The 18,105-nt window shown below is 37.9% G+C and overlaps 1 protein-coding gene across 3 annotated transcripts in view; it reads right to left on the bottom strand.

Moving 5' to 3' along the window:
- Positions 1-242: 242 nt before the first annotated feature.
- The window catches only part of IMMP2L (inner mitochondrial membrane peptidase subunit 2), an 895,580-nt gene continuing 877,717 nt past the window's right edge, over positions 243-18,105 (bottom strand). For all 3 annotated transcript variants that reach the window (XM_021673286.2, XM_064374423.1, XM_021673289.2), the window contains exon 7: positions 243-2,647. In XM_021673286.2, coding sequence (XP_021528961.2) covers positions 2,528-2,647 — 120 coding nt within the window. In that variant the 3' untranslated portion in view covers positions 243-2,527. The remainder of the gene's footprint in view (positions 2,648-18,105) is intronic.

Here is an 18,105-nt window from a genome sequence, read left to right as displayed (position 1 = left end):
AGTGAGCATGCTAATTTGGTGGTTTAACATCATCGGAGTTTAAAAGTTCTTCAATATATAACACATTTTTATAAATTACTTGGTAAAAGTGTTTGAAATGACTTTCATAAAAAGTGAAAAAAATTAATTACAAATCTCAATCTTCCTGAGGTATAATCACTATTTTACATTCTACAAATTAAATGTATAAAACGCAATACACACACCACATCATGAACAGTAAACTGGCAGTAATGTTTGAGGGGAAACTATTTAAGTAACTGAAATCGTTCATATAGATTAAATTTATAATTCACAGGAAGGGAACTCTATTCATCCTAGAAGGCTCTGCCTATGGCACCTCTCCTCTGATGGTTTCCACCATCCCTATTTCCTCAGACACAATCAGGTTTACAGTCCTTTCTGCTCCCATTGCACCTATTCCATGCTCTACACCTCCTGCTAAATTGTATATTAACTGTTTGCCTCTTTACAGTTCCTCTACCCCCACTAATAGACAATGAGATCATTTGTTTTATCTGCTTTGATTTTCCTTTAACACAGTACCTAGGATTCATACAGTGATAGGACAGGATTTTACTGTCAATTATGAGCAATCGTATGACCAAGTTGAGCAAGACAAACCCTGCACTAGATAAGACTAATGGTTCACAGTCTAGTAGGGGAGAAAATATGGACGTGAATCATTAACATGCAGAGTGATATATTCATGAAATGTATGCACCAGGTAGAGCAGTGACTCTGTCTGGATTTGTATTCCTGAGGAAGTAACTAGTCAGCTGACCTGTTCAACAAGCATTAGGCATTAACTCTGCTGGTGATGTGCTGGATGGTTAGTGAATAGAACATTGAATAGAAAAAGCATTTACCTTCTCTCCAAAGATTTACAATCTTGAATGAATAGTTCCAGTAACAATGGCATGGGTAGTCAATAAGGTAGCAAGGCTAATAGCCAATTGGCTAAACTGTTAAAATATTGAACTCTTCTATACCAGTGGTAAATAGCAGCTACTACAAGCACCTGTCTATTTGTTCTTTACTCTACCTCCCCTCAGTACTCCCAATCCACTCTCATATGACTCTTAGACCTTCCTGTGTTCCAGCAGGTAGTCACCACTACAAGTACCTCTATATTTGTTCCTTACTCTACCTTCCCTCAACACTCCCAGTCCCTTGTTATATGACCCTTAGACTTTCTGTATTCCAGTAAGTAAAGGGTCAGTGCCTTCATGCACTAAACATTTTACATATAATTCCAAGGGATACACTTTGCTAAGAAAGAAAAAAAAAATTACAAGCCTTGAAATAGCAGTGAGTATTTGGTAAAATGCAGTTAAAAGCCAGGCTATGAAGTTCAAGTTGGGGAAAAGAGAAAATGGAATTAAAGAATTGAGAAGGGCAATGAAGAGCCACAGAAAAATTTTAAGCAATTTCTGCTTTTAAAACAAAATTCTGTTCAACTTAGTATTTAAGTGCTTGTCAATATTTGTTGAATATGATGATGTTAATACTAATTTGCACAAACCTCTAACCAATGGGAGAAAAAGAAGCTTTCATAAATATAGACTTAGATGCAGGGAATTTATCTCCTTATCTATACAAATTACAGACTCTCTTGTTCTACTGTTACTTTGCAATTGGTGATTTCAGTATTATAGACATGAATACTGAGAAGTAATTAGGGGAGGAAAATCAAACTTGGCTGATCTGGACTGTTTTTTCTTCTATTTTATTCAGAACTTTTAAACAAATAGTAGGACTAAATGCTGATAAATAGGTTTGCTCATCATTGTGAACAGGCATGAGATCACTCAGAAATGTTGGCTTAAAAAGGGCCAATAAGAAAGGCTTGACTGTATGTAAGTATCAATAGAATGGGTTCTCCATTACTTTATTTCTTTATATTCAGAAGAGAAATTCCTTATTAATGGATGTACTGAATGAAAATTAAACACTCAAAACAGGACCTGAACAAATTATGACCAAAACAAACAAAACAGGACCTGCTGTTTGCTGTTTTTCCTAACTGGCAGTTACTGCTTTGTAGATACTACAAATCACAACATAATTCCTATCATTATATGTATAACATGTGTTCCTTCTTGTTCTACCTTAACAGTAAGTGGCAAATAAATCATTTTTATTGAATATTAATTTTCAATTTATTTCAGCAGCAAGCACCAGAATCAAAACCCAACAATCAATATAATAAGTATAGGTAACAAATAATCTGAAATTTAGCCCCATTAAGACATGTGGGTACAATGTTTTTATATTTCCAAAGGTCTGCATATTTTGGGAGCATTAAACAACAGGTTACTAAAATTTAACACAAATCAGGTGCCATTTAATACTGTTTAATGTTTGAAAAGTATTTAATTAACAATACAGATCATCCTAACGTGCTATAAATATTTCTCGCACAGCAGCGTATGGTTGGAAGTTTTTCCCTTTTGGAGGTTTTTTTTTTCTATTCCTCTCCAGCAATTGGCCTCCCATTGCCAGCAACTCAGGTAGATCCACGCAGTCAATCCTCTTGAATCCGTACTGGTAAGCGCTCTGGAGGAAGAACAGATTCCAATTTCTGCCAGCGCTCTGGGGGCCACAGGATATGTGTGGCATGGGCATGCAGAAGTCCCAGAGAAACCTGAGTTCATGAGAAACACAAAGAAAGCAAGAAAGAAATCATTTTATAAGAATCGTTATTAATATCTTGAAAGCAGAATTTGATCCAGATTTATTTAACATTCCATAGAAAGGTGATGATGAATTAAAAAAAATAGTAAATGCCTTTTGTAGCCATTGAAATACAAAGAAAAAAATAGTAAGCACTTATAGAGCATTTTTCTTTTTTTTTTTTATTGTATTTTAGGTTTTGGGGTACATGTGAAGATCATCCAAGATTGTTGCTTAGGTACACACGTGGCAGCTTTGCTGCCTTCCTCCCCTTCACCTATATCTGGCATTTCACCCCATGATATCTCTCCCCCACTCCCCACCCCCCACTGTCCCCTCCCCTATTTCCCCCCAACAGACCCTAGTGTGTAGTGTTCCCCTCCCTGTGTCCATGTATTCTCATTGTTCAACACCCGCCTATGAGTGAGAACATGTGGTGTTTGATTTTCTGTTCTTGTCTCAGTTTGTTGAGAAGGATGGTTTCCAGATTCATCCATGTCCCTACAAAGGACACGAACTCATCGTTTGTGATGGCTGCATAATATTCCATGGTGTATATGTGCCACATTTTCCCTGTCCAGTCTATCATCGATGGGCATTTGGGTTGGTTCCAGGTCTGTTATTGTAAACTGTGCTGCAATGAACATTCGTGTGCATGTGTCTTTATAGTAGAATGATTTATAATCCTTTGGATATATACCCAGCAATGGGATTGCTGGGTCAAATGGAATTTCTATTTCTAGGTCCTTGAGGAATTGCCACACTGTCTTCCACAATGGTTGAACTAATTTACACTCCCACCAACAGTGTAAAAGTGTTCCTATTTCTCCACATCCTCTCCAGCATCTGTTGTCTCCAGATTTTTTAATGATTGCCAATCTCACTGGCATGAGATGGTATCTCAATGTAGTTTTGATTTGCATTTCTTTAATGACCAGTGATGATGAGCATTTTTTCATATGTTTGTTGGCCTCATGTATGTCTTCTTTTGTAAAGTGTCTGTTCATATCCTTCGCCCACTTTTGAATGGGCTTGTTTTTTTCTTGTAAATCTGCTTTAGTTCATGGTAAATTCTGGATATCAGCCCTTTGTCAGATGTGTAGACTGTAAAATTTTTTTCCCATTCTGTTGGTTGCTGATTCACTCTAATGACTGTTTCTTTTGCCGTGCAAAAGCTGTGGAGTTTGATCAGGTCCCATTTGTCTATTTTGGCTTTTGTTGTCAATGCTTTTGGTGTTTTGGTCATGAAGTCCTTGCCTAAGCCTATGTCCTGAATGGTTTTGCCTAGATGTTCTTCTAGGGTTTTTATGGTGTTAGGTTTTATGTTTAAGTCTTTAATCCGTCTGGAGTTAATTTTAGTGTAAAGTGTCAGAAAGGAGTCCAGTTTCTGCTTTCTGCACATTGCTAGCCAGTTTTCCCAACGCCATTTATTAAACAGGGAATCCTTTCCCCATTGCTTGTTTTTGTCAGGTTTGTCAAAGATTGGATGGTTGTAGGTATGTTGTGTTGCCTCTGAGGCCTCTGTTCTGTTCCATTGGTCTATATCTCTGTTTTGGTACCAGTACCACGCTGTTTTGATTACTGTAGCCTTGTAGTATAGTTTGAAGTCTGGTAGTTTGATGCCTCCTGCTTTGTTCTTTTTGCTTAGAATTGACTTTGCTATGCGGGCTCTCTTTTGGTTCCATATGAAGTTTAAGGTGTTTTTTTTCGAGTTCTGTGAAGAAGGTCATTGGTAGCTTTTTGGGGAGAGCATTGAATCTGTAAATTACTTTGAGGAGTATGGCCATTTTCACGATATTGAATCTTTCAATCATGAACATGGAATGTTTCTCCATCTGTTTGTGTCCTCTCTTATTTCGTTGAGCAGTGGTTTGTAGTTCTCCTTGAAGAGGTCCTTTATGTTCCTTGTTAGTTATATTCCTAGGTATTTTATTCTCTTTGTAGCAATTGTAAATGGCAGTTCGTTCTTAATTTGGCTCTCTTTAAGTCTGTTATTGGTGTATAGGAATGCATACAGCATTTTTCTAGGTGCTATTAAATGTAAACTCCTTTAATTTTCACAGAAACGATTTAAATTAGGTTCTGTTAGTATTTCCCTTTTACAGATGAGAAACCTAAGTTTGGAGGTTAAAAAACTAGCCAAAAGTCATACAGCTACCAAGTGGTTAATCTGTCTTTAGAACCAAGCAGTTTGACTCCAGAGCCCACCATCTTAACCATTATCCTCAATCGCCTGTTTGCATAGACCCACGAAGCATAAATATGGTGTATATTCTCAGAGTTTCCCACAGAGATATTGGTATTCTAGAGAGACTTTCTTCATGGAAAATCACAGAGTCCTGAAATATATATATATATATATGTTGTGAAAAACACTGTCCCACCTACTAGATGAGCAGCAGCAGTTAGGTGTGAGACTGGGTGGGCTGTCTCCATGGAGAATACACTGAGTAACATGGAACTAGTACTCATGGAGAGAGGTGGAAAACCAAGAGAAAGCAAACAAGGTGGGATGGGTAGCGAGGAAAAATAATTAAGTATATAGATCATGGCAGATGGTAAAGAATCCCCATCAGCAGAGGCGAGCAGAGACTGGCGAGGATGGAAGATGAGGTGAGCGGGAGGACTTAAGGCTGAGCCCAAAGGCAGGAAGGGAGCCCTTCAACATCTGAGATCTTCTTAAAGACATCAATTTCAGTGATCAGGAGAACATAGCAAACTTGTTTCAAAGGTAGATCAGGGTCTTATCTTTAGAGATTACCCTTCAACAGCTCTGAAGGAGGGCCTGGAAATCCGTGATTTTAAAAAATTGTTGTTGTTATTGTTACTATCAGGTGATATTTTTAATGATATTTAGACGCTTACAAAATACACTCATACTTGGCACATATTTACTGAGTGCCAGTTATAAAGTAATACTATCTGTCCACTTTATTTACTATTTTATTTTCAAATGTTTTTCCTATAAATTAGAGCTCCACAGAGATTAACATGAAACACTACTTTCACTGAAGCTCTTCTATTCGCTATCACACACATTCAAGAAATCTCTTCTATTTGCTATTATATGTATTCAGAAAAATCACATTGTCTAGGGACTCAAAGCCAGAGCTGGATGTCAGGGAAGGCTTCCAAATAGATAACCAGAAACACATTGTTTACAAAGAAGAAGAAGAAAAATATTTTAACAACAACTTGAAATACAAACTGAATAAGCACAAAGGGTAGCAAGAAGCCCTGGGGTGCAAAAAAGGGTTTTCTTCTTCTACTTGTTACTTTGAAAATCAGACCTATAAAAATTTGAAAGTGTGGTATGAAAAACAGCTCTGCCGAAAGTCAGCATTTCCATTTTGCTGCATTCATTTCATTCTCATTATATGTGTGCGTACATATATGTTACATGTACACATCTACTTCTTTTCTAAACTGATAGTTGTTGATGTTATGCTAAATTTATGCCTGAATACTTCAACATATATTTCCTGAGAACTAAGAGCTTTTCATATATGAACACAATACCATTTTTATACACAAGATATTTAATGTAGATACAATATTACTTATTACATAGTCTACATTCAAAATTTTCCATTTGTCCCAGTAATGGCTTCTATAGCCATTATTTTAAAAATTCAAGGTCTAATCAAGGGTCAAAAACTGCATTTATTGGTCATTACTTTGCTTCAGTTTGTTTACATTTGTTTCTTTTAATCTGGGGTCTCGACATGTTGCCTTATAAAATGTCCTACATCTGTAATTGCTTGATTTTTTAGCCTCATGACTAGAGTCAAGTTCCATCAAATCAGGAGGCACAAAATGTCAGTGTGTTTCATTGTTGTGATGCCAAGTTTGATCACTTAAGGCAATACTGACTAGATTTCTCTATCATAAATAATTTTTTCCTTAATTAATAACCTGTGAGATATTTTGCAATATTGTAAATACACTATATGCCAGCTACATTTCATCTAATCATTTTAACATCCGTTGATGATCCTGTCTGAATCGGATTACAAAAATAATGATTTTCCAATTCTATTCTTTTGCATTTATTAGTTGGCATTGTTCTCTTAAAAAAAAACTTCTTTCTGAGGAGCATCCAAGATGGCCAAATAGGAACAGCTCTGGAGTGCAGTTCCCAGCAAGAACAACAGAGGGTGAGTGATCACTGCATTTCCAAATGAGTCTTCATTGCCCACAGACCAGGAGATTACTGGGCCAAAAAGCACCATGAATTTCCAGTGTAGCTGTTTCAGCCGGTGCCGTGTTTCCACACAAAAACTCACACAAATCAAGGTGGCCATTTCAACTGGCACCTGGAAAGCCTGGGAGACAGAGCCGCCCATTGAACTGAAAGGCAGAGGGCTAGACAGGAAGCCAGGTGATTGGGCTTGGCAGGTCCCACACCCACAAAATCAGCAACCTGAAATGCTCTGGATTGAGAGTTTCACCGCAAGCAGACCTGAGATGGTCCAGCTCAGTGCAGGGAAGGGCATCTGCTACTACTGAGGCAATCTGCCACTACCGAGGCAGTTCTAACTGTACCTCTGTAAACAACACTGCAAGAGAGTTTACACAGCAGCTGGGCAGAGCCCTCAGCAGCTCAGCAATGCCTCTGCTAGCAAACTCTGACTATACTACCTCCTTGCTGGGTGGGGCATTTCTGAATAAAGGCAGCAGCACATCAGGAACTTATAAATAAAGCTCCACCTTCCTAGGACAGAGCACCTGGGAAAAGAGGCAATGATGAGTTCCACTGCTCCAGACCTAAATGTACCTGCCCAGCAGTGCTGCACAGAACAATAGAGCTCCCAGCACAGCACTTGAGCTCCTGTAAGAAACAGTCTCCTCAAGCAGCTCCTGGACCCCCGTATATCCAGAGAGAAACACCTCATAAAGGAGAGCTCAGGCTGACATCTGGCAGGTACCCTTTTGGGACAAAGAGAGCAGAAGAAGAAACCAGCAGCAACGCTTACAGTTCTGCAGCCCCCGTGGGTGATCCCCAGGCAAGCAGGGTCTGGAGTGGACCTCCAGCAGTCCCACAGCAGAGGGGCCTGTTAAACGGAAAACTAAAAAACAGAAAGAAAAAAAAAATAGCTTCAACATCAACAAAAAGGATGTCCTCTCAGAGAACCCATCCGAAAGTCACCAACTACAAAGACCACAGGCAGATAAATCCACAAAGATGGGAAGAAATCAGTGCAAAAAGGATGAAAACACCAAAAACCAGAACGCCTCTCACCCTCCAAGGGATCACAACTCCTCACTAGTAAGGGAATAAAACTGGATGGAGAATGAGTCTGAGGAATTAACAGAAATAGGCTTCAGAAGGTGGGTAATAACAAACTTCTCTGAGCTAAAGGAACATGTTCTAACCCACTGCAAAGAAACTAAGAACCTGAAAAAAGTTTAGATGAAATGCTAAACAGAATAAACAGCCTAGAGAAGAATATAAACAACTTGATGGAGCTGAAAAATATAGCACGAGAACTTTCCGAAGCACACACAAGTTTCGATAGCCAAATCGACCAAGGAGAAGAAAGGATATCAGAGATAGAAGATCATATCAATGAAATAAAACAAGAAGGCAAGATTAGAGAAAAAAGAGTGAAAAGAAATGAACAAAGTCTCCAAGAAATATGGTATTATGTGAAAAGACCTAACCTATATTTGATAGGTGTACCTGAATGTGACAGAGAAAATGAATCCAAGCTGGAAAACGCTCTTCAGGATATTATCCAGGAGAACTTCCCCAACCTAGCAAGGCAGGCCACCATTCAAACCCAGGAAATACAGAATACACCACAAACATATTCCTCAAGAAGAGCAACCCCAACGCCTATAATCGTCAGATTCATCAGGGTTGAAATGAAGGAAAAAATGCTAAGGGCAGCCATACAGAAAGGTCAGGTTACCCACAAAGGGAAGCCCATCAAACTCACAGTAGATCTCTCAGGAGAAACCCTACAAGCCAGAAGAGAGAGGGGGCCAATATTCAACATCTTCAAAGAAAAGAACTTTCAACCTAGAATTTCATATCCAGCCAAAGTAAGCTTCAGAAGTGAAGGAGAAATAAAATCCTTTACAAACAAGCAATTGCTGAGAGATTTTATCACCACCAGGCCTGCCTTACAAGAGTTCCTGAAAGAAGCACTAAACAATGAAAGGAAGAACCAGTACCAGCCACTCCAAAAATGTACTAAATGGTAATGACCGACACAATGAAAAAAATGCGTCAACTAATGGGCAAAACATCCAGCTGGCATCAAAATGGCAGGATTAAATTCACACATAACAATATTAAACCTAAATGTAAATGGGCTAAATGCCTCGAAGACACAGACCGGCAAATTGGATAAAAAGTCAAGAACCATTGGTGTGCTGTATTCAGGAAACCCATCTCATGTGTAAGGACACACATAGGCTAAAATAAAGGGATGGAGGAAGATTTACCAAGCAAATGGAGAGAAAAAAAAAAGCAGGAGTTGCAATCCTAGTCTCTGATAAAATGGACTTTAAACCAACAGAGATCAAAAGAGACAAAGAAGGACATTACATAATGGTAAAAGGATCAATGTAACAAGAGCTAATGATCCTAATTATAAACACACCCAATACAGGAGCACCCAGATACATAAAGCAAGTTCTTAATGACCTACAAAGAGACTTAGACTTCCACACAATAACAGTGGGAGATTTAACACTCCATTGTCAATATTAGACAGATCAATGAGACAGAAAATTAACAAGGATATCGAGGACTTGAACTCATATCTGGACCAAATGGACCTAATAGACATCTACAGACATCTCCACCCCAAATCCACAGAATATACATTCTTCTCAGCATCACATGGCATCTTCTCTAAAACTGACCACATAATTGGAAATAAATCACTCCTCAGCAAATGCAGAAGAATGGAAATCATAACAAACAGTCTCTCAGACAACAGTGCAATTAAATTAGAACTCAGGATTAAGACACTAACTCAGAATTGCACACCTTCATGGAAACTGAACAACTGGCTCCTGAATGTTGACTGGATAAGCAATGAAATGAAGGCAGAAATAAAGATGTCCTTCAAAACCAATGAGAACAAAGACACAACACAGAAGAATCTCTGGGTCAGGTTCAAAGCAGTGAGTAGAGGGAAATTTATAGCAATAAATGCCCATATAAGAAGGAGGAAAGATCTAAAATCAACACCCTATCATCAAAATTGAAGAGGTAGAGGAGCAAGATCAAAAAAACTCAAAACCTAGCAGAAGACAAGAAATAACTAAGATCAGAGCAGAACTGAAGGAGACAGAGACACAAAAAACCCTTCAAAAAAATCAATTAATTCCAGGAGTTGGTTTTTTGAAAAGATAACAAAATAGACAGACTGCTAGTGAGACTAATAAAAAAGAAAAGAGAGAAAAATCAAATATGTGCAATAAAAAATGTTAAAGGGGATATCACCACCAATTCCACAGAAATACAAACTACCATCAGAGATTACTACAAACAACTCTATGCAAATAAACCAGTAAACCTGGAAGAAATGGATGAATTCCTGGACACTTGCACCAAGCCTAAACCAGGAAGAAGTTGAAACCATGAATAGACCAATAACAAGGGCTGAAGTTGAGGCAGAAATTAATGGCCTAACAACCAAAAAAGTCCAGGTCCAGACAGGTTCACAGCCAAATTCCACCAGACATACAAAGCGGAGCTGGTACCACTCCTTTTGAAACTATCCCAAACAATATACAAAAAGAGGGAATCCTTCCCAAATCATTTTACGAGACCAACATCATCCTGATGCCAAAACCCGGAAGAGACTCAGCAAGAAAAGAAAACTTCAGGCCAATATCCATGATGAACATAGATGCAAAAATCTTCAATAAGATACTGGCAAACCAATTGCAACAGCACATCAAAAAGCTTACCCATCACGATCACATAGGCCTCATCCCAGGAATGCAAGCCTGGTTCAACACAGGCAAGTTTATAAATGTAATCCACTACATACACAGAACCAAATGACATAATTATCTCAATACATGCAGAGAAGGCCTTCGACAAAATTCAACGCGTTTTTTGCTAAAAACTCTCAAAAAACTAGGTATTGAAGGAATGTTTATCAAAATAATAAAAGCTATTTATGACACACCCACAGCCAATATCATACTGAATGGGCAAAAACTGGAAGTATTCCCTTTGAAATCTGGCACTAGACAAGGATGCCCTCTCTCACCACTCCTATTCAACATAGTATTGGAAGTTCTAGCCAGAGAAATCAGGCAAGAAAAAGAAATAAAGGGTATTCAATTAGGAAAGGAGGAAGTCAAATTTTCTCTATTTGCAGACGACATGATTGTATATTTAGTAGACCCCATCGTTTTAGCTCAAAATCTCCCTAAACTGATAAGCAACTTCAGCAAAGTCTCAGGATACAAAATCAATGGGCAGAAACACAAGCATTCCTATACACCAATAACAGAGTAACAGAGTACCAAATCAAGAGCGAACTCCCATTCACAATTACTACAAAGAGAATAAAATACCTAGGAATACAACTAACAAAGGAAGTAAAGGACTTCTTCAAAGACAACTACAAACCACTGCTCAAAAAAATAAGAGAGGACACAAACAGATGGAGAAACATTCCATGCTCATGGTTAGGACGAATTAATACTGTGAAAATGGCCATACTGCCCAAAGTAACTTATAGATTCAAGCTACCAATGACCTTCTTCACAGAACAGAAAAAAAACACATTAAACTTCATATGGAACCAAAAGAGAACCTGTATAGCCAAGACAATCCTAAGCAAAAAGAACAAAGCTGGAGGTGTCATGCTACCTGACTTCAAACTATACTACAAGCCTACAGTAACCAAAACAGCATGGTACTGGTACCAAAACAGACATATAGATCAATGGAACAGAACAGAGGCCTTGGAGGCAATACTACACATCTACAACCATCTGATCTTTGACAAACCTGAGAAAACAAGCAATGGGGAATGGACTCCCTGTTTAATAAGTGGTGTTGGGAAAACTGGCTAGCCATGTGCAGAAAGCAGAAACTGGACCCGTTCCTGACACCTTACGCTAAAATTAACTCCAGATGGATTAAAGACTTAAACATAAGACCTAACACCATAAAAACCCTAGAAGAAAACCTAGGCAAAACCATTCATGACATAGGCACAGGTAAGGACTTCATGACTAAAACATCAAAAGCATTGGCAACAAAAACCAAAATAGACAAATGGTACCTAACTAAACTCCAGAGCTTCTGTACAGCAAAAGAAACAATCATTAAAGTGAACCAGCAACCAACAGAATGGGAAAAAAATTTTGAAATCCACTCATCTGACAAAGGGCTAATATCCAGAATCTATAAAGAACTAAAACAAATTTACAAGAAGAAAAAAACAAACCCATTCAAAAGTGGGTGAAGGATATGAACGAACACATTTCCAAAGAAGAAATATATGTTGCCAACAAACATATGAAAAAATGCTCATCATCACTGGTCATTAGAGAAATGCAAATCAAAACCACATTGGGGTACCATCTCATGCCAGTTGGAATGGCTATCATTAAAAAATCTGGAGACAACAGATGCTGGAGAGGATGTGGAAAAATAGGAACACTTTTACACGTTCGTGGGAGTGTAAATTAGTTCAACCATTGTGGAAGACAGTATGGCGCTTTCTCAAGGACCTAGAAATAGAAATTCTATTTGACCCAGTAATTCCATTTCTGGGTATATATCCAAAGAATTATAAATCATTCTATTATAAAGACACATGCACAAGTATGTTCATTGCGGCACTGTTTACAACAGCAAAGACCTGGAACCAACCCAAATGTCCATCGATGGTAGACTGGACAAGGAAAATGTGGCACATACACACCATGGAATACTATGGAGTCATAAAAAATGATGAGTTTGTGTCCTTTGTAGGGACACAGATGAATCTGAAAATCTCAGCAAACTGACAACAGAAAATCAAACACTGCATGTTCTCACTCATAGGTGGATATTGAACAATGAGAACACACGGACACAGGGAGGGGAGCATCACACACTGGGGTCTGTTGGGGGTCATGGGGAGGGACAGTGGGTTTGGGGAGGTTAGGGAGGGATAATGTAGGGGGAAGTCCCAGATATAGGTGTCGGGGGATGGAGGCAGCAAACCACCTTGCCGTGTATGTACCTATGCAACAATCCTGCATAATCTGCACATGTACCCCAGAACCTAAAGTACAATAAAATAAAAAAAGAATATATCACAACACACGAAAATTACATAAAATTCAATTTTCAGTGTTTGTAAATAAAGTTTTATTGGAACACACACACACACACACACACACACACACACTCACAGACACAAAACTGCTTTCCCTCTCAACCCCAGCTGCCTCTACTGTAATATCAAGAATTCCTTTTTTAAGTCAAAATCTGTTACTACTTTTTGATTTATCTGTTTGATGCTCCAATGTCTTAAGTTTGGCCAGTGGGAGCTCTGTGTCTTTTGGACATGTCTCCATCAGTCTTTAAGCATTACTTTACTTTTTGGCACTATTCGTTGTTATAGGCTTCCCTTGTATCTTACACCTATCCACCTGAGATGAGACATTTCTTTAAAGTGCCTTAGTTTCTTTTAGCAAAAAATGCTATTTGGAAACCAAGATTTGGTACTAGGTGTGCTCAATGCTCCTGGGATGTCAATATTCTATGCCACTTCAGGGAATAGACATAAAAAAATCCAATACCACAAGCTTCTCCTTCACCTTCTGCATTCCGTATTTTATCTTCCTTTTTCCACAATGATTACCCTGGCTCCCCACAACATTAACACATTAGCTCATTTACACTTTCCTAAAATATATTCAAAATAGTTTTGAGGTGACTACACTACAACCATTGCCAACAACACATTTGCCCGGTACAAATTAAGATTTCTGTGTCATTATTTTAGTCCTTAAAATACATCTTATTTTAAGGATGTACTGGTAGTCCTGTGTTCAAAATTTAGTGGAATAAATTCTTTTTTTCTCCCCAGTATAGTTATGTTACCATTTAATATAGAGTTAGGCTTAGTTGTTTCTATTTATGTTCAATTTTAGAGTTTGCTTTTATTACACATTTTTGATTCGATTTTATTTTTGAATATATAAAAATTTACATCATTCAAAAGTTAAGATTATTTTTAAAAGATGTGGTAGGCAGAATGATGCCTCCCCCACCCACCGTCCTGGCAAAAGACATCCACATCTTAATTGCCAGAAGCTATGAATATGTTACAGAATAAAGAAGAATTAAGATTGCTAACCAGTTGACCTTAAGATAACAAGAATATTCTCAATTATTTTATGGACCTGAATGTAATCAGAAGGATCTTACAAAGTGAAAGGGGGAGGAGAAAGGTCAGATTCAAAGAGATTTAAAAATGCTGTGCTGCTGGCTTTGACAATGGAGAAAAGGACCATCAGCCAAGGAATGCAGGTTGCCTCTTGAAGCTAGAAAAAGGAAGGAGATGAACTTTCCTCTAGAACTTTCAGAATTAATGCAGCCTTGTTAACACCTTAACTTTAGCCCAGTGAGACCAATATTCGACTATGATCTCCAGAACTGTAAAATAGTAAATTTGTGTTGTTAAGGAGCTAAATTTATGGGAATTTATTATATCAATAATAGAAAACTAAAAAAAAAGTATACAAAGAGAAATCTGATTCTCATCTTCCACCCCATTACCAACAGGTAACTAATTGTATTAGTTTCTGGTTTGTTCTTTCTGTGTTTCTTTTTGAAGAGAAAAAAAGCAAGTAAGCATACATACATGTTCCTTTTTCCCTTTTAGACTTATACCAAAGTATCATGCCATATTCTTTTGCACCGTGCTTTTATTCTCAACAATATATCCTGGAAACTCCCTCTATTACTTCATAGAAATGAAGCCTGTGGGGTTTTTTGTTGTTGTTGTTGTTTTGTTTTAAGTCTCCTCAACCCACCTAACCCCAGTAATTCTGCTGCTTACTCAACTGGAGAACCTAAATCTGTAGTTTCCACTTTGTTTCACGTCCCAAAAAGGTAAACCTAACCAATTTTAAAGAATCCCTTGAAAGTATTCCAGAGCATCCTAAGTAACCATTCCAACCATGTTAACTGCCAGGAAATATTTCCCTAGACCTAAATGATCTGTCATGTTGCAGTTTTTATCCAGTTTTGTTCTTATTTGAGCTCAGCTGAGTTGGAAAACATCTGGTCTTTATCTCGTCTATAATAACCCTTTTAAAAATTTTATAGCTGCTACTTAGATGTACCTCAAGCCTTTATTTGCTTTTCAAGATGTTTAACTTTTTTCATAAGGGTGATTTGCCAGTCTTCTAACCTGGCTGAACTCTTGCCAATATATCTGCTTGCTTGCTTAGTTTTAGACTCAGTTTTGGGCATAGTGAATCAATTCTAGTTTTTTAATCAACACTCATTTTACCAAAACCAATCTTATAATTCTTTTATTTTAAACATTTATTAAAGCTACTACTCTTGCTTCCTAAAATAATTAATCTTCACAATGATGAATGATAATGATGAGATTCCATCAGATAAGATCAATACTGCTTCAAAACATGGTATGGGAATGCAAAATTCAGGGTTTCTTTTGCATTCCTATGAGAGAGAGAGTGTGCCCATTTATCCTCCATAGTGTCTTGTCATAGATCTTCATTTTAAAAACAGATATGTCTACAGGAAGGCAAAGAGTATAGTGAATATAGAAGGACATAAAAATCCAGAAATATATGAACTTTGTAAAAATTAAAAGTTATCCTTCAGGTACAGTTTTGGCTTCCCTACTTGCTGTATTAGTTAGGTTCTCCAGAGACACTGAACCAACAGGATGTGTATATATATATGTATAGAAAGAGATTTATTTTTAAGGAATTGGCACATGTGATTATGGAAGCTTGGCAAGTCCAAAATCTGACAAAGGAGGTCAGCAGACTGGAGACCCAGGAAAGAGTTGCAGTTCGAGTGTAAAGGCAGACTGCTTGTGAACCAGGAAGAGTCAATGCTGCAGGTGAGGTCTGAAAACAATCTACTGGTATGTTCCTTCTTACTCAGGGGAAGTCATCCTGTTGTTCTACTCAGGCCTTCAACTGATTGGAAGAGGCTTACCCACATTACAGAGTAACCTGCTTTACTCAAAGTCTATCAATTTAAATTTAAATCTCCTTCAAAAGAGCACCCTCACAGAACTATCCAGAGTAATGTTTGACCAAAGATTTGGGCACACTGGCTCAGCCAAGCTGACACATAAAATTCACCATCACACCTGATAAATCCAATCCTCTTCCTCTTTGCTTAGTCAGGGTTACACTCGGTGCTTACTCCATGCAGGACAGTGTTCTGAATAACTTACACATACTGACTCATTTAATTATCACAATAACCCATGGGGTAAGTACTACCGCTGTCTATTTCATAGCCAAGGCAGTCTAGGCACAGCAATGTACTTTTTGAGCTGAGGCTCAAATACATAAACTCTGGCTCTATCAGGATCACCATATGATTTATCATTCAAATGAAACACTTCTGGCAGTCCAAGGGGGTGCTATTTTAATTAAGTCGGGACAATAAAAATAAATCAGGACTGTCCTTGACAAGTCAGAATATAGCTGCCCTAATCATAATGCTTCTCGATACTGCTAGGTCCCACATTCTTTCCTGAAAAAATAGACTCATCTTAAATAACTGCACATTGTTATGTGCTAAACTGTGTTCCCTCAAGTTTTATGTTGAAGTCCTAACTCCTAATATCTCGGGATGTGACTGTATTTGGATATAGAAACTTTAAAGGGATGATTAAGTTAAAAGGAGACTTGTATGCAACCTGATTAGTGAACTTATGAGAAGAGGAGATTATGACACACAGAGAAATGCCAGATGCACATGTGCAGACAGAGAAGGTCATGTGAGAACACAGCAAGAAGGTGGCCTTCTACAGCCAAAGATGGGGACTGTAGAAGAAACCAAACATATTGAACCCTTAATCTTGGACTTCTAGTTCCAGAATTGTCAGAAAATAAATTCCTGTTGTTTACGCCACACAGTCTGTGGTATTTTGTTATAAGAGCTCTAGCAAGCTAATACATGAATTAAAAAAACACTGTGCTAGGAGTCAGGTCCATGAAATGTCCTAATACTCAAAATAAGGGAAAAAGAAACATACTGAGAGAAAAACAAAACTATTTTTGTTATTAAAGAAAAAGAGAGAGATGCTTAAGTATATATAATTCTTCCAATAGGTTAAATACTTTGAACAACCAACCTAACATCTTATTGTTACTTGATTCTCCCCATCACTTATTTGTGTCCCATGTATAACTGTGTCTCCTTCAATGGAGTCATATTTTTTGGTATAAGAAAGCAACTTTTACAGTAAATTTTGAAACATAACAGCAAAAGCATATTAAACGAACCCTGCAAACCTTGAGCAGATCACTGCATTTTTAGTATCGACTGAATGTGAATATAAGTCCACCTACATGCTTCAATAGAACTCTTATAATAATTGTTGCCCCTAAGGTAGAGCAGGAGGACAGTGAGCCCACAGATTGGAAATTCATAATCTAGAACAGTAGTCACCAAACTGCTTTGATTATGCATCAGCAAAAAATTTGAGGATTCATCCCTATTATTTATGTTAAAAGTTCATATGTACTATTAACAATCCATAAAATCAAATGTTAATATGGCTCAGATTCTTATTTTAGATACAAATAGAAGTTCTAATATTTTCTTTTCTTGCTTCCCATGGATCACTGTATGCACTACTTAAATACTCCTGCTTCCCACTTTAGCAATCTTTCCTTTTGCTTTAGGAAACACCAAAATTACCAGCTGGAAAGTGATCAAGGATGTCAGTCAACTGGTTTGTTTTGCCCACACAATGCCAACGAACCACATGGACTAAATTTGCACTGAATTGCCTGTCTCTGATTGAATTGGCTCCACTGAGAAGTTATTTTGGCATCTGATAGACACAGTTTTCATGAGCCCAGCCTTTCCTTCAGATGCCAGGGGGACAGGTGTGTGTGGCTCTTGTTCCTTCCCCTCCCTTTCCACAAACCTATAGTCTAGAGAACACTCTTTCATTTCTTGGCTTCAGGTAGTTTCACCCTCTCTTGAGGGAAAGGCTTGCAAGGACAAGATAAGGACAAGCAAAAGCAAAAGAGCCTTAGCTGGGATAGAGGAAAAAAACACAGGAAAGAAAATAAGGAAGAAGAAGACTATTAGTGTGAGGAAAAGCATTTTAAAAAAGATGTTCAGGCACTTCTACCATGTGAGGGACCCTCAACAGACAATGAATTTGCTAGCCCTTTAATCTTGAACTTCCTAACCTCCAGAACTGTAACCAATACATT

Source organism: Aotus nancymaae, unplaced genomic scaffold (assembly GCF_030222135.1).
Source record: "Aotus nancymaae isolate 86718 unplaced genomic scaffold, 86718_ANA_hifiasm-v0.15.2.pri h1tg000002l, whole genome shotgun sequence".
Taxonomy (NCBI): Eukaryota; Metazoa; Chordata; class Mammalia; order Primates; family Aotidae; genus Aotus; species Aotus nancymaae.
This window is presented reverse-complemented; position numbering and strand designations above follow the sequence as displayed.